This window comes from Ursus americanus, chromosome 9 (genome assembly GCF_024610735.1).
Source record: "Ursus americanus isolate L20-20 chromosome 9, mUrsAme1.1.p, whole genome shotgun sequence".
NCBI lineage: Eukaryota > Metazoa > Chordata > Mammalia > Carnivora > Ursidae > Ursus > Ursus americanus.
This window is the reverse complement of record NC_142135.1, coordinates 10605343-10632140: the sequence shown is the minus strand read 5'-3', so window position 1 is coordinate 10632140 and position 26798 is coordinate 10605343. Positions and strand designations below refer to the sequence as shown.

General features: G+C 44.4%; 1 protein-coding gene and 1 non-coding gene across 4 annotated transcripts in view; one reads left to right on the top strand and one right to left on the bottom strand.

Annotated features, from left to right (window-relative positions):
* Positions 1-26798, bottom strand: part of ADCY8 (adenylate cyclase 8) — a 223451-nt gene that overhangs the window by 66284 nt on the left and 130369 nt on the right. For 2 of the 3 annotated variants that reach the window (XM_045812205.2, XM_087864614.1), the window contains exons 8-9: positions 19607-19804; positions 3561-3661 (exon numbers count right to left, since the gene is read on the bottom strand). In XM_045812205.2, coding sequence (XP_045668161.2) covers positions 3561-3661; positions 19607-19804 — 299 coding nt within the window. The remainder of the gene's footprint in view (positions 1-3560; positions 3662-19606; positions 19805-26798) is intronic. The other variant, XM_087864615.1, reaches the window with a different exon arrangement.
* On the top strand, positions 452-557 carry LOC123801935 (U6 spliceosomal RNA). Its single transcript, XR_006782374.2, has one exon. It is a non-coding gene; the product is annotated as a U6 spliceosomal RNA (small nuclear RNA).

Genomic DNA, 26798 nt, shown 5'->3' with positions numbered 1-26798 from the left:
CTTTGAGAATTGATTTTTCTGTCATGATGTAATGTCCTCTTCACCACTGATAATTTTCCTTGTTCTGAGTCTACTCTGACTGAAATTAGTATAGTTACTACAGCCTTCTTTTGATTAATGTTAGCATAGTGTATCTTTCTCCATCCCTTTACTTTTAACATACTTGAGTTTTTATGTTTAAGGTGGGTTCTTAAATGCTTTGACCTGTTTTTTTTTTTCCACTTATTTTTTTTCCTTTGTATTTAGTCTGAGAGTTTGTTGACGTATATTCAAGCTCCCTGATTCTTTCCTTGGCTTTGTTGAGTCTACTGATGAGCCCATTCGTTACTTCTGTTGCAGTGTTTTTATTTCTAACATTTCCTTTTGATTCTTTCTTAGAGTTTCTCTCTACTTTACTGCCCATCTGTTCTTGCATGGTGTCTAATTTTTCCATTAGAACACTTACTATATTGTGCTCATTCAGCCACACATATACTAAAATTGGAACGATACAGAGAAGATTAGCATGGCCTCTGTGTAAAGATGACGTGCACATTCGTGAAGAACCCTTAATACATGAAAAATAGTTATTTTAAATTCTCTTCCTAATAATTTCAGCATCTTTGTCATCCCTGAGTCTGATTCTAATGGTTGCTTTGTCTCTTCTTTCCTTCCGGCATACCTTGTAATATTTTGTTGAAAACTGGTCACATTGTATCAGGTTCGAGAAAGTGAGATGAATTGATCTTTACTCCGAGGATTTAAGTAAATCTCCTTTGGAGTTGGGCTACATTTAGTGTTTGCAGTAGCTATGGTGTACTAGTGGCTTCAAATTCCTCTTGTGTCCTTGTTTTTGTCTCTGCTCTTGAACTGGGCTCCCCTGAGAACCCCTCTTCAGAAGGAGTCTGTGTCTTGCACTTCTTTCAGCTGTAGTCCACCCTTAATTTTCTGGATTCTTGTCAGTGTGGTGGGAAGGTGTGAGGGAGGGGAGCTCTGCCTTTTCCTCTTCTTTTTGATTAAAAAAATTCTTCCTTTTCACCTTTGTTCCTCTTAAGGCATTATTTGCTGTGTCTATACGCTCTATGTTCCCTCTTCTTAGGTCTTCATTTCCAAAATGTAGCTTTCTTTTCCTTTTTATTTCCTTCCTGTGCTTTCTTGTTGAATTTCTAACTTTTTCTACTTGTAAGGTTGTTAGTTTATGTCTTGAACCCCATGAAGTGCTTCAATTCTTCTGAGGTGGTAGGTTAAAGATTTGATACACATTGTGGGCCTTTTTGAAGTGTTCTCATCAACTCTAAGGATATCGATCTACTTTTTTCCCCTCTTTTTTTTTTTTTTTTGGAATAGCTTGGTATGGGATTGCCAATATGTTTTGTTGCTCATTTTTGTGTCAAATTAACTTTGCTGAACTCTTAGAAATAGGTGTGTTTTAGGAGAGTTTATTTTTTTAACTCTACAGAGCTCTCTCTTTAGTTGCTTTCATGTGGTGTTCAAAAGCGTGATGGCTACATTCTCTTCCCACTTTTACAATGACCCTGGCTTTTCTTCTTCTCTATGGTTCTTACTGTGAGTCGTCTTGATTCCCCCCACACAGATCCTTCCAAGATGCCATCCTGGGAGAGAGACGGGCTGGTGGGTCAGGCAGGTTCCCAGTGTGTGACAGTTCCAACTCTTCAGACCTTACTGTGGGCCTTTGCACTCCCTGGATGCTGGATGGGGCAAACCCCTCCTACTTCCAGCTGCTTTCTCAATTTGCCCTGTGGTACTTCCCAGTGAATATCTATTGGCTATATTTGGGCTCTTTTGTTCCCAGACATGACAGATGCCTACTTGCTTGTTTCTGCTTCCTCCCACATGGATGCTGATGTCACACCAATCCTGGGGCTACTGCGAGACTGTCACCACCCACGTCCATTTGGGAACTTACGGGGCTATCATCTCACCTGTTTTTGTTGTAAATACAGGCCTCACAGGGTTTGGTTTTGCTATCTAGCTATTCAGACACGTGGGAATTTTGAAAGATTCAGAAATACACCACCTTCTGACACCATCTCCCTGGAGTCCCTTTTCTCTTTCTCCTAGTATCCCTGCTAATCCAGAGACGGTCAAGCATGGCCATTCTCGGAGTGTGACTTAGCCTGAACACCCTTTATCACTGGAGGCACAGAACCGGTGCTCGCTCACTCCTTCTTGGGCTCTGGCACCCACCACGTCCTCATACAAACCCTTTACTCTAGACTCTCCCACCGGCCCACTACTCTACAAACACAAGGTTGTGCACACCCTTGTGCCTTTGCCGGTGCTGTTCTTTAAACTGGAAATGCCCTTCCACTCACTCTATCTCATCCCACTCAGCTCAAAATAGTACCTTTCCTGCAAACTCTTCCTTAAACCATCTGGTCAGAATGAATTGCTGATTTTGGTACAAAGTAGGTGGGTCATTAAAAGCACAGACTCTGTCTCTGGGTTCAATTCCCAGCTCAGCCATTATAGAGACATGTGACCTTGGACAGCTCCTCACCAACAAAACAGGCATCAGAGTGCTCTCTCATTTACTGGTTGCCTTTGAGGCTTTGCTGAGGCAATCCGTGCCAGGGATTTAGCACTTTCATGTAATAAGTACTTATTAACTGGAAGTCATCACTGATGTCTCTCTCTCCTGCTAAATTACATCTTAGAGATGTAGACCTCCTTTTACAACATTATACCATCATCAAGTTCTGACATATTGCTAGACTGTATGAGACATTTAACAGATATGTGTCGATCCCACAAAAGGGGAAAACTCACAGTAAATTTAAGGGAAAGGTACTTTACCTGAGAAAGGACGCAGGGGTTCCCTTAAAGTACAGGAAGAGCACAAAGCGTGGCCCCTGGACTAACCCAGATCTAAGTTCAAACGCTGGCTCTGCCACCGACGACCTGCATGCTATACATCCGTGTCTGGTAGAGTCAAGAGCCCAGACTCCGGAGGGAGGCTTCCCGGGTTTGCATGCAGGCTGTCACATTTTCAACGGTGAGATCTGCTACAAATGATTCCATGACTCTGGGCCTCAGTTCTCTCCTCTTTAAAAATGGGGATACTAGTAGTACCTACCTCATAGGGTTGCCATGACGATTTCATGAGTTACTGCATGGAAAGTATTTGGAACAGTGACTGGCCACATATAGGTGTTTGCACTATTATTAAAGGGCCGATTTTGCTGGCCCAGGAAGCTATGGTGCTGTTATCTGTGAACACCAAAAGGTGATTACCAGAGGAACAAGACCGTGACGGTGGAGGTCTAATACTTATTTGCTGCATTCGTGGGTGCAGTGTCAAATAAGAGGGGGGCCTGTTTTGATTTCAGTTGTTGTTTTATTAAGATGGTGAGAAAGACTATTGCCATGGCAGAGCAGTGAGAGGACGCAGAGTGAGACAACCAGAGTGGACACCGATATTGTCAAACATTTTGGTGCGGATCCTGGATCCCATTATTTTAAACTCTGATCCCTTGGAAAGGTCAGCTGGCTGGCTCCAGGTGCGGGACCATCAACTCACAACGACATTTCACCTGAAAATTTTGTCCTTTCGTATTTACCTTGAGGAAGGAAGCAAACTTTGTATCGCCGTGATAAATAGAAGAACGATAAATGCACAGACCAAGTTTGACTTGAATACTTCATCCCTCATTTGAGAATACTGTAATTAAAAAAAAAAGAAGAAGGAGAATAAATTACTTCACAGCAAAGCTGCACTTCTGGAAGAGTTAAGTTTTCCCAGTGTTTGGAGTTGAGGGCAAACAGCAAAGAGAAACAAAGCATTAAAACATTTTGTTTTTTTTTAAAGAGGAATCCATATCTTAATTAACCCTTTACAGAGCATAATCTCCGTCCCTCCCTCCAACCTTCCAGTGAGAGCCCAGGAGTGACTACAATTCCCTTTGCAGCGAAAGGGAATGGGAGGGGACTCTGCGTAAGCTTCTCCGGCTCTCCTCCCTCTGAACTAGCATCACTTAAACAAAACAGAAGAGCACACAGCCACATATGCCACAAATCAAATTCACGTGGACTTTCTTCATGAGTAAACCTAAGTCATTGAAGGGTCTTGCTCTATTTCTTGTTAGGTGGGGGACCCAGGGAAAGGTTTCACCCGAGTCTTCCTGCCCCCTTTTCCACAACAACTATTAAAAAATAAGATCACAGAGTCTTAGAAGAGAGAGCAGCCTAAGAGAACTCCAGCGAGCGCAAAGCCCTTTCATTTCACACAGAGAAACCCAACTGATCGCCCATGTGTTCCATGCCCTTCTCTTGTCTGCTCCAGGCAGCCCTGTGTAATGGTGCTAACTTTATTCTGATTATCCAGAGGCTCGGTAATTTCACTGTCCAGCCTTAAAAGCTTTTGGAAGGTCAACATTGAATATGCACTTGCCTTAGTCCTTCCTAGTTTCCTGAACCATCCTGGAGTCACTAAAGGAAGAAGAATCCAATTCCTTCAGAAGGAAGAAAGGATTTTTAAAACTGAAGAAGACCTTAGAGTTAGCCTCAGTCAAGCCCCTCATTTTCCCTCAATGCCAGAGAGGCCAAGCAACTTGCCATTGATCACACAGCATGAGGATCATTTTTAGGGCAGGGGAACAGAAAGCTAAGCCTGGCTTTGGAACTTTGTAATCCTGGCTTGAAATTCACAGTTACTTTATAAAGGAAACAAGTAAATGGAACTCTGGCAACACTGCAGGCTTGTCCCCAGTCGGGTTTCGGTCGGGTCAATGAAAGCATAAAATCAGTCCAACTTGTTGGTGGTGTGGTAGTCACAATCAACTGTCACATGATTTTTATTCTCTTGCCTACTTCTTGGTGTGGTCTGGGTTTTAGACTGAACATAGACTGAACAGACTGCTCAGTGTCATGGCTAAGATGTGGGGAATGACAATGTCCTGAAGCCAGCGAGCTCCAAGGGGGAAGCACAATGTTGCTCGGAGAGTGTCCCTTCATTGCTGCTTCGGGGCAATGCTTTTTCTGTTCCCCGGTACTGAGGCCTCTGTCTGCTTGCCAACAACCTGCTTGGTATATGGAGGGGAAACTGAAATACTCCCCCAAAGCATCAAGATAAGCCACCTTCACTCCCGATAAAACTACAGAAAATCTGTATTAACAAGAGCGCTACCTAAGGACCGGGCACAATCAGAGAGAGGCATACGCATACCAGCTTGGAAATCAGCAAGTTAGCCACAAAGCAGTTAAGTCAAGGAAAGATACATGTCTGAGTTTCTTCTAACAACGAACCGTATAAGATCTAATTACTCTTTGTCGGCTGACTGATAAATTTCAAACCAGCTTGGTTATATAGGCTTGATCATGAGATCTTTAAACAATGTGTGCCTAATCCCCGTCCTCCTCATTTTCTGTATCATCATCATCCCCACCATCATCACAGCACCTTGGAGCTGTAATGAATCGTGACCTTCAGGAATCCTCTCCATGACACTCCTGAGGTCTACTCAAATGCCTGATGATTATCATTAGATGACCTTCTCTGCTTTGTTGGGGCAAGTGGGTTTCTTTCTGCTGGGTTGGGGCAGGGCACCCTTGACTTGGACACTCCCAGTGCCTGAGAACTCACTCCTTTGCAAAGGGTTCCTTCCTATGTTGAGTCCATTTTTACTTTGAAGAGGTCTTTCCTGTAGACCCCAAGCCTGAGTCTCTGCCTCCTCTCCTTTCATGAATGCTTCTCTCTGATGACCTTAAAAATGTCACATAGTCATCATTTGTCCAGCCTAAAGTTGCACATGGCTTTAGGTTTTCCGTTGGCTTCGGCTGGCAGGCTGGAAAGACTTCCTCTGGCTCCAGATCGTCCACTCTGTCAGTGGTTCACTGTGAGTGAAGCCAGTTTCTTTGAACTTCCCTTTTCTTATCTATCAGATGGGGGAATGAATACAATTCATAGGTTCCCAATGCTATTATCTTATTGTGCTAGAATTGAATAATAAATTCTATTATTTTCATGTCTGAATTCCAGTGCCAGCACTCTCACAAGAAAGAGCCTTATAATATTTGGGAAGCTGATGTCAATCGAATATAAAATACTGGGTTTCAGAATGGGGCGCATTGTTACTTTGGAAGCACAAAGGAGAACAGAATTATGGAAAGAACATTCCTAATTGGCTCAGGATGATAGGGTACTGACATTGGGTGGTGATTCATTTCACTTCCTCTTGACTTGTGAAGGTTCGAACACTTGGGCTCGAAGCTATATTAAGTTACACGTACACTCTCTCCTGCCATCGTTAGAGCTCTCGCCTGCTCGCCTCACGTCTGTTCTGTCCTCATTTGGCTCCGCTTATCCTTTTAAGTCTTAGTGGTGAGCAAAATGAACTAACCTAGAGCTAGACTACCTGGATTTGAACCCGACCTCTAACACCTACTAGCTATGGAACCTGGACAAGTTGACTAAGCTTTTTATGCCACAGTTTGCTCACCAAGAAAATAAGGATAATAATAGGAACTATCTCATTAGGGTTGCTGGGAGAATGAAAGAGTTAATATACGCAAAGAGCCTAAAGCAGGTGCTTAAGGGGCAGGGCAACCTCATACAAGGGTTCCCTGTAATCAATTAATTCTACGTACTGTATTGCTATGCTTGTTACCTTTCCAAAGCCTGCTTTTTCAGCCTCAGTGTCGCCTTCTAGAATGCTATCTTCCACTCCTCTGTACAAAATGATACCTTGTACTCAGTAGGGCCCCCAGCGTGCGGTTGGCTGATTGGTCCATCATGTTAGAAAGGATTCTTCTAAAAGGAATTTTAATCTCGTATGTGGTTTTTTGTCTTAAGAAAAGACCCTGCCTTTATTCCTTCCCCTGCCTCTTAAAAGATCCTCCACCAGTGGGTAGAATTCTCCACTTCTCCAGAGACCTTTAGGAAAGGTGTCCTTGGAAATGACCACTGGGTCTTTATAATTCACTGAGTCCTTGGTCTGCAAGAGAATATATATATATATTCAGATAAGGAACTTGAAAATCAGATATGGAGAAAGTGTTTGTCAAGGTTAGGGGATTGGAGGCCAAGTTCAGACAATGAGCCACACCTCTTGGCTCTCAGTGGAGTGTCCGCTCTATTAGACCACTGTTTGAGAGCAGAAAAAGCCTGAAGCCAGTACCTGAGCCAACTATATTGGGATTAATACCAATTAAAAGAGCATGCCACTTGGAACAAGTTACAAGTGCTTTCTTTGAGATCTTCGATTAGAGTTTGGATTACTTTTTTTTTTTTTTAATCCAGAGAGCTCTGGTTAATTCAGGAAATGGCCAAAATCTTGTAACATATTTAAATAATAATAACTAACGCCTGGTGCAAGGTAGGCACCAGGCCACGTGCTTTACGTGGACAATCTCTTTTAGTGATCACAACAATGCCTTGAGGAAGATACTGTTTATCATACCCCCATTTTGCAGATAATGAAACCGAGGATTAGAATAATCGAGTAACTCAACCAGGACTTCACGGATTGTAAGGAGTGAGTCCAGAGTTTAGCCCTGGAGTGCCATGTCTCATTGGCTGTACTCTCTGTGGCTACCTTGTTGTTTTCAAGGCATGGGTTATCGTCTTCTAGGGTGCAGTATAGCGGGTCTTGCTACATTTCAGTGATGTGGTTCACTCTACAAAGAAAGGGAATGTGTTAATTGAGTCTATGTAAATCGTGGTTAGAATGAGAGTAAAGCATGATCTGGGCCAAGCACGGCCCTTAGAAACACCCTATGAATGAGTTTAATAAACTGGCACTGCTGAGTTTTCATGATGGACGGATGGATCGTCAGTACAAAGCAAGACAAAGGAAGAGCCCTTTTCTTAAGGCCCGCAGGAGTGAGCCGCTAGCAGGGAAGAAAAGAAAAGGCGCAGTGGGCTTTATTTAAGAGTAACAGAATAAGAAGAACCACAATCTTCAAGTGATTAAAACGTTTTAAAAAGACTTTCCTACTCGTTTGACCAGGTTGAGACATGAGGTCCCTTCCAAGGAAGTGGGGGCCGGAAGAACGTGTGTTCTATTTTGCTCATGTCTGGGGATGTTGTCCTAGATTCTTTTGAAAGGCATCTTCAGAAATGACATCAGAGCCATGAGGCTCTAGGGGTTCCTAGGTCTGTCACAAGGAAGCCTGGAACCTGAGTTTGGTCACACAGGAAAAGCTTATTCTAGAATCTTCATTCACAAAGGTGTGACCAGGGAAGGTAGCTTTCAGAGGTAATGAACAGATCTTCCAGTCTTCTGTTTCTGTGCCTGAGTCAGGCCTGGAAAATCTTCCTATATGTGGGGGAGGAAAATTATCCTTTTCTCCGAGACTGGCCACTTCAACTATAAGCTAAAGAATACTCATTAAATGCTTGCATCTTTACAAGATGTAAAGAATAGTTCTAACCAAAGCAATGACCTAGTTAATTGTCCAAACTACAGCCATATTGTCTTTTTACCCAATGGTGTATGTGAGATCACACAATTTTACAGGAGGAGTGGATTATGTTTGTCACTTTGGTCCAATGCTTACTCATGCCAGTTTCACTCAGTAAAATCCCTCAGAAATGAGCCATTAACTCCTGCCTGAAGATTTCCAGTGATGGGGGAAATCAACCCCTCCCTTGAGAGCCCATTCCATCTTTGGATAAGTTTAATTGGAAAAAAGACCATTTTCTAGCACACCTCTCATTAGTATAAATTAATACGTTTGTTAAATTAAAGAAGAATCTCAACCGGGACAATCTGCTCATTTTGCATGAGTGAATGAAAGAATTTAACTTCTGTTGTTAAACTCATGCATTATGTAGCGTGACAATGGCTGGAGAACCCTTAATTGATCATTTGATTAAAATGCATAATTGCAATAGAAGAGGGAAGGACTAATTTTCAATAATTTCATATTTTGAAATAGACCGTCTTCCCTACCTTGGTGTATGGTGTCTAACCAAATCATTATCAGCAATAATTCTACGAGTGACAGGTGTGTCTGAGGAATGTCTCACTGTCATCCTTCCTCCCAAGTAACCTGACCTTTGAACAAAGGCAGATTTCCTCATCTTCAGTAAACTCACAAGTAATCATGTGAACCCATATCTAAGATGAACAGTCTCAGAAGACTGAAGCTGGGAGGACGCTACACCAGGCATGACAGAAGATCCTTAATGACAATACAATATCATTAATGTGTTGTGATACTATGTTATGGTGTTCCTTGTTAAGGAGGTTGACTGACATACGAGAATTCCAAGCAGGACTTTACAAAGCTTCCCACCCACGTCTTCCAGCTCACCCTCTCTCAAATCTCCCATCCTTGGGAGGACAGACTCTTCCTTTCTTCACTGGCCCAGTTCCCCAAGCCACGATAAGCCCAAGGGAGTGACAACTAGTCCTGTGTTCCCTGCCTAGAAGCCACTGGCTGCAGGCATTGATGAGGTCTACACGTGAGGCATTACGATTGCTCTAAGGACTGAGCCAATGTCTGCTGGGTTGAAATCATCGTAATTCTACCATTCTACACTGCACTTATGGATGAAATTGGTACTTTTGACTCTGAAAAACACTGGCTTTGTGGGACCGGAGCTACCTAATTGGTCTGATAAAAAGAAACAAGTGAAATGACCCTTGATATCGTTTGATTGCCTAGAGGGTGTTAGAAATAGCGGTGATTTTACAGGGTAATATCACAAATATAAAGGAATCTCACAAAGCTACTGTTTGAATAAGGGATGGATTTTCTTCCTAAGCTTCTTTGAAATCTGTTCTTCCCACCTGATGGAGGTGGCCTAAACAATCTTGTTATTTTGGGCCCTACAAGAGCAGTAAAATCTCAAGAGTGACCTGAGACCACAACAGAATAATTCTTTTAAAACATTACAAAAAAATTTATGATGTACTATATGCTGGCTAACTGAACATAATAATCATAATAAATAGTAAAAAAATTTAAAAATAAAAATAATTTAAAAAAGAAGGTCATGAAAATGATCAGGAAGTATCTGATTCAGAAAAATAAGACAGAAGACCTGAGACCATTTGGTCAGGCTCCAGACTCCTACCTCTCTGCACCTAAATAAGAAACAGAATGGTTCAACAAATTCTGAACATCTTCCAGAAAAAAAAATTTGTTTCATTACCTAATTCCAGAGTCCAACATCCTAATCCATTAGAAAATTCATTCATCTGCCTAGCTTTCTTGGCTTTGCCACAAGTCCTCCTTAATGATGTCATTCCACTTGTCATAACTCCAACAGGAGTGGGGGGAAAAAAAGAAAAAGAAATGTCAAAGTCTATGATGCATTTTTCCAGAACTCTTTCAAGCCCTTACTTAACTTCGATTTCTTTATAAAGGCTAGAGGAAACTGAGAGAAATTCGGAATGCAGAGAAGAACCACCTGTACTCAGCCACAGGATTATCTGAAGGCTTCCTTGTGTGACAAGGCCTTTTTTTATGTCGCTGCTGACAGAAAAAAGAGTAATGTCAAAAGAATGTTTTGAAAGGACTCAGCACCAAACTTGGTTCATTGCAAGTACTGTCTATGACAGGTATTATTATTACTACCTAGGAAGTGGCCGAGAGCTGATGGCTGACTTGGGTGTGAAGACGAACCTCACCCTCGGGTTTGTCTGACGTGCCTCTGGCCTGTGAGGTGGCTCTTGTCCAGTTTGCTTGCTCTCTCAGACCATTGGCTCTCACAGCTCGCTCCTCGACGGCTCCCACCACCCAGCCTTCTGTCTGGATACACTGCTCAGGGGCAACTCGAGGGCTCAGCGTGCCCAGCCCCAAGGCCCTCAGCTAGAGCTATCTCACACATCTGCTTAGTCCGGTACTGGTTTTCACAGGTGCATGGACAGGGAGAGTGATGGGGTTGTCCTTGCTGTATCTGGGTGCCGCCAGGAACATGTGACAGACTGTGTGTGGGTGTACATGTATACCTGTATACATGTGTCTCTGTGTGTACATGTATGTGTGCGTACCTGTCTGTGCACATGTGTGTGCATGTGTGTGCATGGCGTGTACATGTATGCATGTATACATGTCTATGCACGTGTATGGTGTGTACATGTATGCACGTGGACTTGTCTGTGCAGATGCATGTGTATACATGTGCACATGTATATGTCTGTACACCCACACACATGTGCATGCATGCATGTGCAGTCTGTGCATGTGTGTGTCTGTGTGTGCATGTGTGCATGTCTGTGCGTGCATATGTATGCATGTGTGTGTGTCTGTGCATGGGTGTGTTTGTCCATGTGTGTATGTGTGTCTGTGCATGTGTCTTTGTGTGCATGTGTATGTGTCTGTGCATGGGTGTGTGTACACGTATCCATGTATAAATGTCTTGCAAGCGCATGAGTGTATACATGTATGCATTGTACATGTCTGTGCATGTGCATGTGTCTACATGCATGCATACATGTCTGTGCGTGTGTCCATGTGTACACGTGTGTCTGTGCATGTGCGAACATGTGTACGTGTCTGTGTATGTGCATGGGTGTGTCCACATGTGCATGTGTACTTGTCTGTGCATGCGTGTGTCTACATGCATGCATGTGTACATATCTGTGCTTGTGCATGGGTATGTGCAGGGGGGTAGTAAACAAGGGATGAGAGAAATTTTCATGGTTTAATTTTGCTTTTTTTTCTGCCTCCAAGGTATCTGTCACATGCATAGCTCTATAATGCCTCCCGCGCACCCCATCAGCCTCATCCTCAAGACCATTCCAAACTATATGAAAAGCAGACACCCTGAAAACAATAAGATCTTGCAAAGTGTGGTAGAAAAAATCTGAGTTTTGGGAAAAGAGTCAGATTCGAATCCCTACTCTGCTGTCTTCTACATGTTTGAGCCTTGAGAAAGTTACTCCAACTCTAAGCCTCCCTCATTTATCAAACAGTAAAACTAGTAGCTACACGAAAGGACTGTTGTAAAAATTAAATGACGTAGCAAACGTAACATGCTTATGGTAGATAAGCCTGATAGAGTCGCAAGCGATCAACAAATGTCGGTGTCCTTGCAACACCGCTGTCTCGAGGGACTTCCTAAGAGTTATCTGCCTTTCACCTGCACGGCGACCTTGCGGGGATGGGAAGTTCAATGACTTGCCCCAGATCACAAGTTGGAGTGTAAGTTCGAAGGGAACGGAAGCCACGTCTTTCTGTCTTCTGACAGCACCTGCCCCGGTCTGTGTCTGAAGCAGTCAGTATGTAGCAAATACTCTGTGTTGGGCCTGAGGGACTTCCCAGGGATCACGAGCATGGACAGAAGGACAGTCCATGCAGGAGCACAGAGAGACCTATGTGTGACATCTAAACTCCTTAGCTGGCTTGGTCTCCCAGGAAGAAGGGCATGGCCTTTGGGGACGATCAAACACCACATGCCCTTAAAGAGAGTCGATCTTTCTCATCTTATTGGGAAGATGGTGATTAATAGAGAATTTGGAATAATAAAATCATTTCGAGAAAAGACAACTGAATGACGCTTACGTATGTAAATACATCCCAGGGGGCCAAGATGCCCACTGCTTGTGCTCTAATGGCCGGAAGGCAGGGCTGGGGAGGCCTCCCGCAATGGGCTGTAGGTGGGTACTTGGTTAGTGAGCACCTTTATGTACCTATGTGATTGTGTATTTACGAAGGCCGTGACCCTGGTGTACCAGCCACAGGAACACTGTTTCCTCCCACCATTTTTAATGACGTAGTTTCTTTATGGAAACTCTACGAGTGTGAGATTTATGTTAAGTGAGGGTTTAGCCTCACCCCGATGTGGACTGACATAGGATTCATCACGAGGAAAGGGAAAAGAATAACTATTGAATTTATTCAAATATCTATTCCATGAGAATTATGTCAACCATTTTCACAACAACCCAGTGAGGGGCAGGTATTCTGATCATCATCTTCTCAGTGAGCTCACTCTGTCCTGTGTCACCCACTCAGTAATTGGTAGGAACTGGATTCAAGCATGTCTATCCAGTAATCAAGTGTATATTCTTCCTCTGCCGTTTAACAAAAACCAGACACTTGTGAGATAAAGGGGGCATATGAATGTCCACCTGGGTGATGGAAGGCTCTCGACGTGTCAGCATCCACGAACGACCCGTAAATTCATCAACCGTTCTTTGCACTCACTTCTATTTCCAAAGTGGGATTTGAACAAGGTCTGCTTGACTCCAGAGTCTGATCTCCTAGGAACTCTATGAGCCTTATGAAGATATCCTCTCTAGGCCTGCCCGAGGCCATACTGGCATCCAGTCTGGATCTAGGACCTTCTGATATAATCTGATCTCTGGGGGTGTTTGGCAAGTGAGAACCCCAAATCCGTGCAGTCAAGGAAAGAGAAGGGTGGACACCAACTTGGGAAAAAGGAATCCTGGAATCCTAAATGTAGGTCCCCCTGGAAAATCAGAATCTTGGGGATAGAGTGATGGGTACCTGTATTTTTAACAAGCTCCCCAGATCATCTTCTACTTGGAAAAATATCAGCCTAGGACAAAGAGGTTTTTTATCACTTAAAAATTTCACAATCACATAAGGAGGCCTTTTCTCAAAGGAAAAGGTTTCATTTAGCGAAAAGATGCCAACATTGAAAAAGAGAAGGAAATCTAGTCATCATTGATATGGTTTGATTTTAATACTTAGCCTCCTAACATGTTCACATTAAAAGCATAAATTCTCAGGGGCGCCTGGGTGGCACAGTGGTTAAGCATCTGCCTTCGGCTCAGGGCGTGATCCCGGCGTTGTGGGATCGAGCCCCACATCAGGCTCTTCTGCTATGAGCCTGCTTCTTCATCTCCCACTCCCCCTGCTTGTGTTCCCTCTCTCGCTGGCTGTCTCTATCTCTGCCAAATAAATAAATAAATAAAATCTTTTTAAAAAAAAAAGAAGCATAAATTCTCATAAACCAATTCTGGAGTATATATTAAACATAGCCTGATCTGTACTCGCGATGAGGAAGTTGACTCGTTCCGAGGTGGCGATACTCGAGTTTTTTCGAACAGTAAGCTTAATGAAGTCCCTCCAAGTATGTGTCCCTATGTGACTGAGCTCTCTTCAGGCACTACAGGTATTGGGCTGGTTTATTTGGCCTGGAAACATCCATAAGTAATTGTAATTAATTGCCTTCCCCATCCTAAGCTTCACAAATAATAAACAAATTAAGAGTCTTGTCCTAAAAGAGAAATGAGGACCGGAGGCTGGTAAGTATCCTCTTCCTGTAAGTGTTGTGGGGTTAAGTCTTTCACTATATATGTAAAGAGTACTCAGAAATCAATAATACTGAGGTGAGCACCACAACGAGAGATGAACGTGCAAATCACAAACGGAGAACCAGAAAGACCAAAACATAAAAACATATACTGAAAGACTTTCAAACTCAAGAATAATTAAAAAAAATAGAAGTGACACTTTGCTTCTTATCAAAGTTGCAATTTAAAAGTATAAACACAATTTTGAGAGCAATTTCGGAACGTACATCAAGTATTTTTAAACGTATGTTATCTTATAGCCACTTTTAGGAGCTTCTTCCTAAGGAAAGAATTAAGCATGGGTGTATGATTTAACTAAGACAATGGTTACTGCAATGCAGTTTATAATTTATAAGAGTGAAAAACGGGGGGGAAAAGCCAAAAATGGTTAAAACATGCAATAAAGTAGTATGTAGTTACAATTTTTTTTTGTAACTGCATATTTAATAATACAGGAAAAGTCTCAAGCAAAGAGTGCTTAACACTGTGTCACAAATAATTCTGTACAAAATGGTCCCATTTTAATAAAAAAAAATCGCACAGATAAGCATAGAGAATTGCAATCATGAAGGTGTAGGGAGACAGATGCCAAAATGTTCCCAGTGGTTACCCTGAGTTGTAAGGTCCCAAGAGATGTTACTTTCTTCTTTTTGTCTTATATGCTTGGCATAAACTTTTGTTAGTGCAAATGCACTCATTTTTTTATAAGAAAAATTCACATGTAAGAAAAGAAAAAAATCTAATATGATCTACGGTCTTTGACAAACACGCCACGTTTCTACTCCCTTTACCATAATTGTAATTTTTGTTTGTTCCTGAGATCTGTAAGCTGTCTTAGGAAGGATTTAGCTTGAGGCTAAAGAAGGGCAGAGGGTTTTTCTGGGAAATTTGGGAGGACCAGGAGGGGACCTTTGATGCCTGGATTATGACCCCCACCCTACCCAGAGGTCGGCTCAGAAAGTCCTCCGGGGGATGCTGGGAACTAGAGGTGCTAAGAACCATGGATTCTAACCTGGCTGAGGCCCAAGCCCCGGCTTGCCGTATGTTTCTCGTTATCCACACCGGTGAGTTTTGAAAGTGAAGGGAGGTGCTATTAATAATCACATTGAGAGAATCAATGCCGTGGGGTGTCTGGGTGGCTCAGTTAGTGAAGCGTCTGCCTTCAGCTCAGGTCGTGATCCTGGGGGTCCTGGGATCAAGTCCCATGTCGGGCTCCCTGCTCAGCAGGAGCCTGCTTCTCCCTCTGCCTCTGCCCTTCTCCCCTGCTTGGGCTCTCTCTCTCTCAAATAAATAAATAAAATCTTTAAGAATAAAAAGAAAATATATGTCTTGGGCAAACCAGGGCATATGGTCACCATGGTCATAGGGAATTCAGGGGCTCATGGCATCGACTGCTGAAAGATGCTAGGGGCTCTTTGACCCTCTCGTCACAGATGAGGAAACAGAGGACCAGAGAGAGAAGTGAACACGTGCTGCCCAACGTGGGTGACACCACGAGTCACGAGCATGCTGCTCCGAAGCTTAACTCCAAAGATTCGTGTGAGTGTATATGTAAGTGTGTAAGTGTTCAAGACGCTGTGTGAGTGTGTATAAGTGTGAGTGTGTGAGAGAGTATATGTAAGTGTATATGTGTGCAAGACACTGTGTGCGAGTGTATAAGTGTGCAAGTGTATATGTGTATGAGTGTATATGTAAGTGTATAGGTGTGCGAGACACTGCGAGTGTGTACGTGTGTGAGTGTATATGTAAGTGTATAGGTGTGCAAGACACTGCGAGTGTGTATGTGTGAGAGTGTATGTGTAAGTGCATAAGTGTGCAAAGACAATGTATGAGTGTGAGTGTGTATGTAGGTGTATAAGTGTGCGAGACACTGTACGAGTGTGTATTGTGAGTGTATGTGTAAGTGTGTAAGTGTGCAAGACACAGTGTGAGTGCACATAAGTGTGTAAGCGTGTGTGAGAGCGAGTGTGTGTCTGTGCCACCATGCAATGACATGCTAGGACGCGATCAGAACTTCACAGTCTTCTCTCCAGAAGCTCCACTGCTAAGAGATCAGCACGGACTCGTGCCTTCCGGCTCTCCGGGTTCTACAAATACCCCGAGATCAGCTACAGGAGTCAAGACAGTCTCCTCTGAACTTCTCTTCAGCCTGAGCCTTCGTTCAGGTCTTTGTGCAACACCTCGGGCTACAGAAAAGTCCTATTTTACAGAACACTGTTGGTAGAGGTGCCCATTTTTATCAGCCAATGTGATCAGGAAATGTCTGAACGACCTTTCAAAGGAGCTTTGACGTTCTCGTTCTCTAACTCACTATAAAGAGAGGGGAAGGCGTTCCCTCGTTCACACCTCTTCTTATCGTTCAAACAGAATGAAGCCTTTCCTTCCCCACAAAAGTTCCAAAGATAAAATCAGCATTTCCCTTTCTTGTTTTCCTTTCCGAAAACATGTTTTTAGGGTGCAAACTTGCTCCCGAAAAGCAGGGTAGGGCAGTGGGAGGAAAGAGGACTTTGGAGTCACAAATGCTGTATATGTTACAACAATCCTAAGATGCCCAATTCCCGCCCCCCCCCCCCCCCCCCCCCGCCACTTTCTAACATCTCTGAAACCAGAACACTTCTTATTCGCAGTGGAGTCTTAAAGCCCTAAGTTGAGAGGTTTGTGATTGCTTCTGCTGGTCAGCAGGCGGCAACATCCACCCAGGACCACTTCACATCCAGTTCCCTGCCTGAGGTTTTTTAAAGACCACATTCAGGGTGTGCAATCAGGCAGCAAGGCGATGTGGATTCCGTTCTGGAGTTTAACCTCTTGGAGAGCTCCTTTTTTTTGCTAACTAATCCCAGGGGATGGGCATGTGGGGGGGGGGGATTATCTGCTGGGTGGGATTTTTTTCTGTCCAACCTTACCTCGAGGGGTAAGCCCAGCTTATCGGGAGGAGTTCCTTCCAGACTCCCCATACTGGGTTTTTCTTTCTTAGTGCTGCGGAGAAAATGGGGCATCTCACAGTTGACGGTACCTTAGAGTCAATGGGATATGGCAGCCAGATTTGAGATCTATGACCTCTACTTAACTTCTAGACGGCTGTCTTCTCTTCTGTAAGCAGGATAGTAGTGACTCTCTAAGGATGCAATAAACTGGTAAACACAGTAGATACACAGCGATACTGTTCTCCAGTTCTGGAACCTTATGGACTTGAAGACACTGTTAATTCAGCTGAGGCTCCAGGACTCTTTCCTACTTACTCTCTCGCCAGAACCTCTTGCCCCCTACCTCCCACCCCACCCAGAGTTCCAAGAGGAAAGAATGCAGATCACACAGGATTGTTGTCTTTATACAAGGGCCTGGGAGAGAACAAGCCCCAGGACTCTTGGGAGAGGTCTGTGGTGAACAGACCAGGCAGTGGCCGGGGGCTCACAGAGGGCTCAGATCGAAGCCCCTCTACTGACAGGTGGTTTGGGCGGGCCACCTAATCATTTCTCTGTCTCCATTTCATCAAGTATAAGGTGCGGCTCATAAGAGCACTTACTTTACACTGTCATTGTTAGTGAATTTGTGCTAAGAGCTTAGAATAGTGCTTGGTATTTGGTAAATACCTAATGGTTAATACTTATTATACGTTCTCTGCTCCACAGTAATGCAGCCCCTAGAGAGAGTCTCAGAGCAAGAGTCCATGAGGAGTGCCTCTGCGACAGGAGGGGAGGGAACGCTTTTTGATGTGCCCCACTGGCCTCACCTGGCAGAACCCATGCAAGGCAGAGTCCACCACACTGGATAGTGCAAGGCTGCTGGACAGTCAGTGGGCAAATCCCCACACGTCAGTTCAGGATGCTGCCCTTTGCTTTTTCTAGAAGAACCTCTCCTGGACCCAGAAATCAACCTCAGACACACTGTGCACCCCACCCCCACCCCCCAGGTCCACTCCTGCTCCAACACCAGGTCCCGTAGAAGAGATCTAGACGCCACGGAATAAAACACATTAGAAATTATCTACAGTGTGCAGGGGTCAGGTCATTAGCAACACAAGTACATCTTTAGCAAAAATGAACAAAAGGGTTTTGTATAGCTCCGGACATAGGTATTTACCCAGGCTAATTGAGAAGATTCTTTGCTAGACCACCCGGCTCCTCCTAGCTCCTTCAATGTGGCAACCAGGAAAGAAAATGAATTTAATTTGGACCTTAAGCCCCTTAAATATATTACAAATAAGAAAAGCCTACTTGCTATTTGCGGGAAGGGTGTTGAGTGAGACAAAATGTTTCTTCTCTTTTTGTTAGTACACAGACACAATCCATTTCAAGTTGTGAACTAGAGGCGAAGATACTAATTTTGGAGTTTGCAACCTTTAGTTAGCTAATCACAGAAACTCACTGGGAATGGTGCATGTGCACAGACGTGTGAATTCTCCAAATCGAGGAAAGCAGAATGTCCCAGGCAGCTGAGCAAAGTAACAAAAAATTGCTCACTGGAGCTTTGCAGAGTATCGGATCAAACTCCTGAAATTTGCTTTCAAATTCCCTGCTGTTTTTGCCCGAGGCTCCTGCAGAGGCCAAGCACCTCCTGTGCTCAGTCAAGGAAGGTCTGTCAGTTTCCATCAGTGCAGAAAAGCAGCCCAGTTAAGCAGGGACAGCACCTGCCTCCCCACCACCCTTTACAGTTTAGAGCTAGGGTGGGAGAGAGGCGCGGGAAAACGTCATCGTCAGTAGGGTGATGGCTGCCATTTTTCAACACTTAACCTAATCAAGGCATTGCCTGGAGCCTCTCATATTAGCCTAAGTGGGAGGCACGTCCACGATCCTCACTGTGCATTGCGGAGCTCATGCTCAGAGAGGCTACCTCACTTTCTGAAGGTCACATGGCAAGGAAGTGGCAGAGGTGGAATTCCAATCCAGTGTTCACCACCACCCATCTCCTTTCCACTCCGCCTATATCAGGGGGCCTCTGAGCCAGCAGACAACTGGAAAATGGGAGAAGAGGTGTCTGTAATCTAAGAAAGGCAGTGTTTATCACCAATGCTTGCGTCCAGTTACTAGGCGTCCTCATACATTACGTGCCAAGGGTTGCAACTGACATGAGTTCTCCTAAAAGCAAAAGCAAGTGGGTGCTAATGTCCCTTAGGGTTAAAAATCTCAAAGTCAAGTGAACGCCTCTGTTCTTTTAGTTATCTTCTCCTTAAAGAGCAAAGCTGAGGCCCTCTTCCTCTAACAAGCATCTCCGTTCATAGCCTTCAGTCCACTCATGATTTGCAAAGAGAAAAAGAAAAGACAGTACCGAACCAAACCAACCAACCAAACGACAAACACACCAACCAACACCGCAGCCCCGGGGCTCTCTCTCTGGTCCCATGAACATTTACAAGTAACTTCAGAAAAAGAGCCACTGTGGAGACCCAGCTCTACCTTGTGCTCCAGGCTGGAGTCTTTAAACATCAGTGAGAATGGCTTGATATGCTCTCTTCTCAATTTATCGCCACTCCGCAAGTCGATGGTATGTTCTATTCTCTTGTTAATTTCCTCAGGCCCAGACTGGACATGCAAAGCTTGTGCAAGATGGTTTGGAAGTAGATTTATTGAATTTCTTGTTAGGGCAGCCAGAGTCTAGGGGGAAAGCACATGCAAACACAATAAACCTGCTAGTCCCCTTTGGATTAAAAAGAAATGCAATGTTTTTAGATCAGGTTGCATTGCAAACAGTAATAGCACTCCATGCATGCAGTCATATTCAGTGAAACCTACAGAAGTCGATCAGTTAGCATTTGCTTCAGAGAAACACAGAATATCACATCAAGAGGGACACTTGCCTTTCCTCTAGGTAGGTGCACTGAATTCCTTTGGTTCAGGTATTTAAAGAGTTATTGGCTTGCAGACGTTAATCAAGACCCTTTCTCTAACCAGGCACATGGCTGGTATGAGAGAAAGAGAACCACCAGAAATTACAGAAAGTAAAGTAGCTGAAAAGCCCACAGAAATGATCATCTCCCACCAAGCAGAGTCCACACTTTCATGTGGTCTTTCCTTTAATGGTGGTGGAGAGACTGGGAGACCCAGGGCTTGCATTTTTGTTTTTTGTTTTGTTTTGTTTTTGGCATTCCTCGTGGATGGAGAGCCAAACGTGCCAGGATCTCCTCCTTAAACTCGAAGATTGTTAGATTCTTGCATTTCGCAAATATTTCCCCCCCATTAATCATTATATATCTATATCTTCATATAGATATATGGGCTTCATTTCTTTTAGGCAAAAAAAAATGCAAGCAGCTGCAGCCTCTCACCATTTCCCAGGGATTAAACAGCATGAGCTGGGGAAAGGCACGACCACCCTGGTTGGTCACGTGGACGCAGCAACAGCACTGGCTTGTGAAGATCCGCCAGGTGTGACACGGGGGCCTCTGTCCCCCACTGTTTCAGCTGCAGGTGACAACACCAACTGGCTGGAGCGAGCCAAATGCATGCTTGCTCACAGCTCCAATTTAAGACAACTGCTTTGACAAAACACTGGGAGTTGGAGCCAAAGGGATATGGGGACAGGGATGCCCAGCTCCTCCTCCAGGAGATTTCCCCAGGGAGAGGTCCAGGGTGCGGTGCGTTTGTAGAGCTGGGAAGTGAAAACTCCCTGTCTCTGGACATGCTCACTGCATCTGCTTTTCTCTGCCAGCCTCCCAGCCTGGCCACACTTTGCCCACAGACTGGACTGAGATCAGGGGTTGGAGCCATCAAATGGCAGCCTGTGGGAGCTCACAGAACACGTGGGATGCCCTCTTGCCCGAACCCTTTATGTATCCCTGAGCCTCAGAGACATGTGTTCGAGAGCCATCAGCTCAGCTATGGTCAGGTCAGATCCTCTGACTGCAGAGCCAGAGTCAGGGGCTTTGAGCTCATGGACAACTTCTTGCCCATTCCATAAGGATTCTTCCTCTGGTACTGTGAGACTCTTCATTTTAACTTTCATGGAGATATTTAATGTAACCTGAATTCAAGGTCTCTAAGGAATTCTGTAATAGGGCTTCATCACCAGTAGAATTTACTGAAACCCTTTCTCCAGCCCCAGGATAAAGGATGGAGTTGCAGGTGCCAACATAAGAAAGTAAAGTACACGCTCGTAGGATACTGAAGCAGTTAATTTCAGCTCTGAATACCAAGGAGGCTACTGCAGAGAAAAAGATAGATGTTAGGGGGAGGAATGGCAGGATGAGAGGTGAGGAGGAGGGCTGGAGCAGGGAGAAGGAAGCAGGGACCAATGTTCCAGAAAATTGAACAGCAGGAACCATGCAGGGCCAGAGGGCTTGAGCCCCTGGGACTAAATGCTGTTACAACAGCATCTCAGAAGGCAAAGGCATCTACGCTGTCGGCCACACTGTTCATCCCCCACTGGTTTCTTGGGCAGAAATGCTTACCATACAGTTTGGAAAATGACAAGATTAATTCTCTATCTTGGAGAGGAGGGGAGAAAATTCCCACGCTGCTGTTGTCTGGGCACGCACTTTTACCCTCTGGCTTAGAGATGCCAAGATGCTCCCCCAGCAAGTGCTTGGAGCTGGGGTCGAACAGCTGGATGTGGTATCAGCTAAATATTGGCTCAGTACATTCATCGTTGGCTGTTTCTTTCTCTCCCTGCCATTTTTATTGTTCTCACAGTTTTCCTTCCTGGAACGAAATTGATCCTACCTATTCTATCAGTCCCTCATGCCTTCACTGGCTCTTGAATCTCTGGATTTCACAAAGAAGGGGAACTTAAAAAATATTTTTGGGACTGATTATATAAATTACAACAGCAACCACGAGTGCCATGACAGCTCTCTGATGGGACCACCACTTCACAAAATAAAGGGCATTTTTTTCAACAAGAATGCTATACTCTCGAAACAAAGGACAGTCCTTTACATGGGATGCATTTAAATTAATGGATAATTCTGCTCATTTTTTATGTTCATCGGGGCTGGTGAAAATGTCATGAGAGATCGGCTCTGGTCTACAAGCAGTCCTCCCAAAAACCAGCAATACCTGTTGCTTCCTGGTTGCCTGGACCATTGGCCACTTCTGAAGGCAGAGACCAGTCCAGTCCCCTGTCAGAGCTTTCCTACCCTCCCCAAATTTCTACCAGCTGTGTGGCTCCTTCAAATGAAAGAGAAGTAGGGAAGCACCTCTCTCTTTTTCATCATTGCTACCAGGCGATAGTTAAGAGCTGGGAAGGAGCCCTTGTATCAACATGTCAATGAGGCTGTGCTAGATAACTCTTTTCTTGTCCAGGCAATTACTTTTCTTCTTTGCAGGTATATCCTTAGGATTTTATTGCAGTCATCAGTATTCAGTGGACCCTTTCCTGATTATTGCATTTGTCAATGACATATGACCATCCTACCTGCTGTTTGACCAGCAATCTCCCTGGCACACCCCTCAGAGCTTCAGGGTGTATACACTCCAGGGAAGACCAGCATCAACTCAAGAAATCAAGTGCATTGGGATTAGGGAGGGAAACCATCTGCTTTCACTCACCCCTCCCCATGCACCACTGCAAAGCACGGCTGGCTTTGGGGGTGACCGTGGTTTGATGTGATCTGGTTTACCTCTCCTCCTCCATGAGTGATGACCACTAAGATTTGACCAAGTGGGATACGGTGGCCAACACCAAAAATCTGTACGCGGATACTTCACAGAGATTCATTGGTAAGTGGTACTGGGGAAATGGGTAATGGGTCTCATTTGCAGATTTAGAGTCATTATGGAATCAATTGTTTTTAATAGAATATGCCTTTTTCTCTTTTTGAGATGGACAGCTGCAGTGGAAGCAAGATTAAGATCATATTAAAAAACAGCATAAGCTTTCAAATAGGATTCCAACTGCACTTGACATGCTAAATGTCGAGATTGTTCTTTTATGTAAACAACCTAAGCAGTTGGCTAGTGATAGCAAAACAAATGGATGAAATGGAAGGAAATGGGAAATGCCCGAGAATAATAGAAATATATATATATATACACACATATATACACACCCATATACACATACATATACACACATACACGCACATACATACACACAAAATTGAATGCCTATATCTGAATATATGCTTCAATGTATAACTGAAATACGTATTATGCTTATATACAATCATAAGTGGGTATACTCATTTATTTACGCTAGCTGCTATTTCCAGATGTTTGGGAGGTCCGACTGGAGCAGCAATGTTGGGAAATATCAAAGGTGCTGCTGATCTGGCCTCCCATATTTGAGTCTCTTCACAAAAAGGCCCCTCAGCCCTGAGATTTATCCTAACCGAGATCCACGCACTCCAGATGCATTTTAATGACCTCCCTACTCATAGGCACTTTAGACAGATCAAAGCCCAGATGAGACCCAGAGTCCCTGCTCCCAACTTTCTGATCACAGTGTCTGCCTGAGAATCTGGGGGTTCGGGTGAAACTCAGCATCACAGTTCCCAGGTATATGTTCGTGAACTGCATCTGAACGGGGTGGGGCAAGCCATAAATCCTCTTAAACTCACCATCTGGTTTTGGCCCATGACTTTCCTTTGGGAATTATCTTATATGACATACACAGTGAAAATCTATGTTTCCTATTGTCGTCTCACTTCATGGATGGCCATGAACTTTGGTATTCCTTCATCAGGTTGTGGCACCAAATACATCCTTCCCAATAAGATATCCGGCTGAAGGTGCACTCTCCAGAAACATCCAGTTTTGTTGAGTCAGAAACACTCTAGCTCTTATGGATCACATATTCCAATTGCAAAACACCCTTGAAAGCATCTCTGGAGACACTGCAAATCTGTTGATGTAGTTGCAGTGTTCCATCTGGGGAGGTTATCACTAATTCTCCTAGTTAACTCCTTTCCAAAAAAACATGTTCAAAGAACAGAGGGAATGAATGGATGCTTCTTTACAAAATGGTTCTGTGGACCAATCAGTTTAGGAAATATGGATCCATTATTGTTCATTGCCATCGTAGTCACTCACATGTGTTTGTTGAGCGACTCATAGTATGCGTTACTGAAATGAAGGTACTGGTAAGTTCTGCAAAAATGAGATTTTTTAAAAACTCAGCATATTCCAAACTTAGAACCACAAAGTGCTCTTTTGCTCGAATCACCTCTACATGTTCCATGAAATACCATTTGGGAAACGTTGGTCTGAAGTTCTTCCCCGTTTTTGTTCACAACTTCTACCTAGGGACCTGATCCCTGAGTAAGAACCTATTAACTTCCATGTGCCCCCCTTCTGGTGTATAGAATCAGACCCAATGCAAATGACATCTGACCTTGTGCTAGAGCCCAGACACCTGCCATAATATGACCTACGAAACAATTACTCAACCCGTTCTATCTTATGCATGCGAACATGGAGCATCTAAACTGCACACCCTACCATTACTTTAAAAACCAATTAGACATCACCTTCTCCAGGAAGCCTGCTTGAGCCGGCACTTACTCTCAGCACAGCAGTTCCTGGGATGTGTGGGGGTTGCCTGACTGTGTGTTAGTCTGTTCCTCTAGGCTATAATCCCCTTGAGGGTCAGGCACCGTGTTTTATCCATAACTGATTCTCGAGTGTCTAGCATGTTTGGCAAGTTCTTAATAAATATGTGAGAAGCAAACGCATGTATGCGCAGATGACTAGCTATAAGGTTGAGAAACTATACAGAGCGCCTATAAGGGCATTGTTTCCGAGCTCTTGCTATCAAAAGTCCTGTTACTTTTGGGGCACCTGGGTGGTGCAGCGGTTAAGTGTCTGCCTTCGGCTCAGGGCGTGATCCCAGCGTTCTGGGATCGAGCCCCACATCAGGTTCCTCCACTAGGAGCCTGCTTCTTCCTCTCTCACTCCCCTGCTTGTGTTCCCTCTCTCGCTGGCTGTCTCTATCTCTGTCAAATAAATAAATAAAATCTTTAAAAAATAAAAAGTCCTGTTACTTTTTTCCTATTCTCTCCCAAGTGGACTCCGATTAGGAAAGATTCTGTTGAACAAATTGTATTTATTAAATAAAACGTAGTTTCTTTTTCTACCAATCAAACGCCTAGTACTTGGTCAGCAGGAGGCAAGAGGCATTAGCCCACAGTTGACTCTAATTCCAGCCAAGAGCAAGAGCCTTGAAAGGCAGGCTTATGGTACTTGTCAATATGAGGTTTTATCCAGGTTTTTGGAATCCAGAGAACGCCTCCCCCTTACTACCTCCCAGGGCTGGCCGCTGAGGCACCAGAGGTCACAGACGACAAAGACCAAAGCCTGGGTTCATGTCAGATTGACGGTTTGCCACAAGACAGCCTGGAGTGGAGGCTGAAGTCATCCTGAGAGCGCCTCTGGGAGCTGGACACGGCAGTCTTGAGATTCAGCTGTAGGCCGTTGTGATCGGGTCCACAGTGTGGGCCAGCTTGTCGCTGATCGGGGAAAGACCCAGAGAAAATGCCAAGTCCAGCAGGCTCGGGGCCTTCCCCTCTTGTGCGGGGATGCCTTCTCTTTTCCCGAGACCCTGCCCGCTTCCAGGCTCAGGCTGGAACTGCCTCCTGCACTCAGAAGCAGGCAGGGCCGAGGCTTCCTCAGGCAACTCCTGCCTCGCCCCTGCATTGCCTCCCCGGCGCATCTCCCTGTGCCTGCCCGGGAGGCCTCTGCGGCTCAGGTCAAACTTGCCAGCTCCACACTTTGATTTGTGCAAAAGGCAGAGGTTTCGGCCTCACTGAGTTCCGACCCCACTTCCCGGGTCCTACAACCAGGCAAACGTGAGGAGAAACGGCCAGGCACCAACAGGTCGCCTGAGGAAGCACCGAGCCGCACACATTAGAGCTCTGTTTCTTCTCTGTTTGTTAAAACCCCAGTTCCACCCCCAGAAGAGAAAGCGCCTACCGTTTTTAAGAAGGAAAGTTTTTTGTGTGTGTTTTTGTTGTTGTTCTCCTTAAGAAAGCTCACTTCTTAGGAAAGCTTTGAGGTGATCTAATCCAGGATGATTTGCGTTCAGGGCCTCAGGGGTAACGTTTGTTGTTGCGTTTGAAAAAGACACAATTTCCCCCCCTCCAATCTAAGGACAGGGGAGCAGAGATTTCCTTGGGTGTGGTACATAACGTTTTCCTGGTAAGGGGGCCACTTAGAGAAGTGGCATCTGGGTAAGTACTGTGTTGGGGGGCCCTTGGGAAAATATCCCTATGGGGCTTCCTGGAACCCACTGCTAACACTTCCTTCTTACAGGAATGTTCGTGCTAGCGAACTGGACCATCTTCCATAAGCAAGGTGTGTTAGTCAAGATTGCCACAGCTTTTCCCGTCTGTGCTAAGAGAAAATGAAGGTTCTCATTCAGATTACGTGTCTGATGGCGCTTTAGTTAGGGCTACCACTTCACTTCTCTTTTATGTTTTGGATATTTATGCCACCATACTCTGTCTTCCAAACAAAGCCAAACAATGGCCAGTGAGATCTTCTTGCAGGAGAGGTCTATGTGGTATCACTATGAGAAGAGGTTTCATTAATTTTCATAAGCTCCTAGCTTCTGCTCCAAGAAATGAAATAACAAGGGGACAGAACTCTGTTTGCTGAAATAATAATCCAGAACTTTCCAGCCAGCCTATGCTGGATTCCAACAACCAAGTGTAAC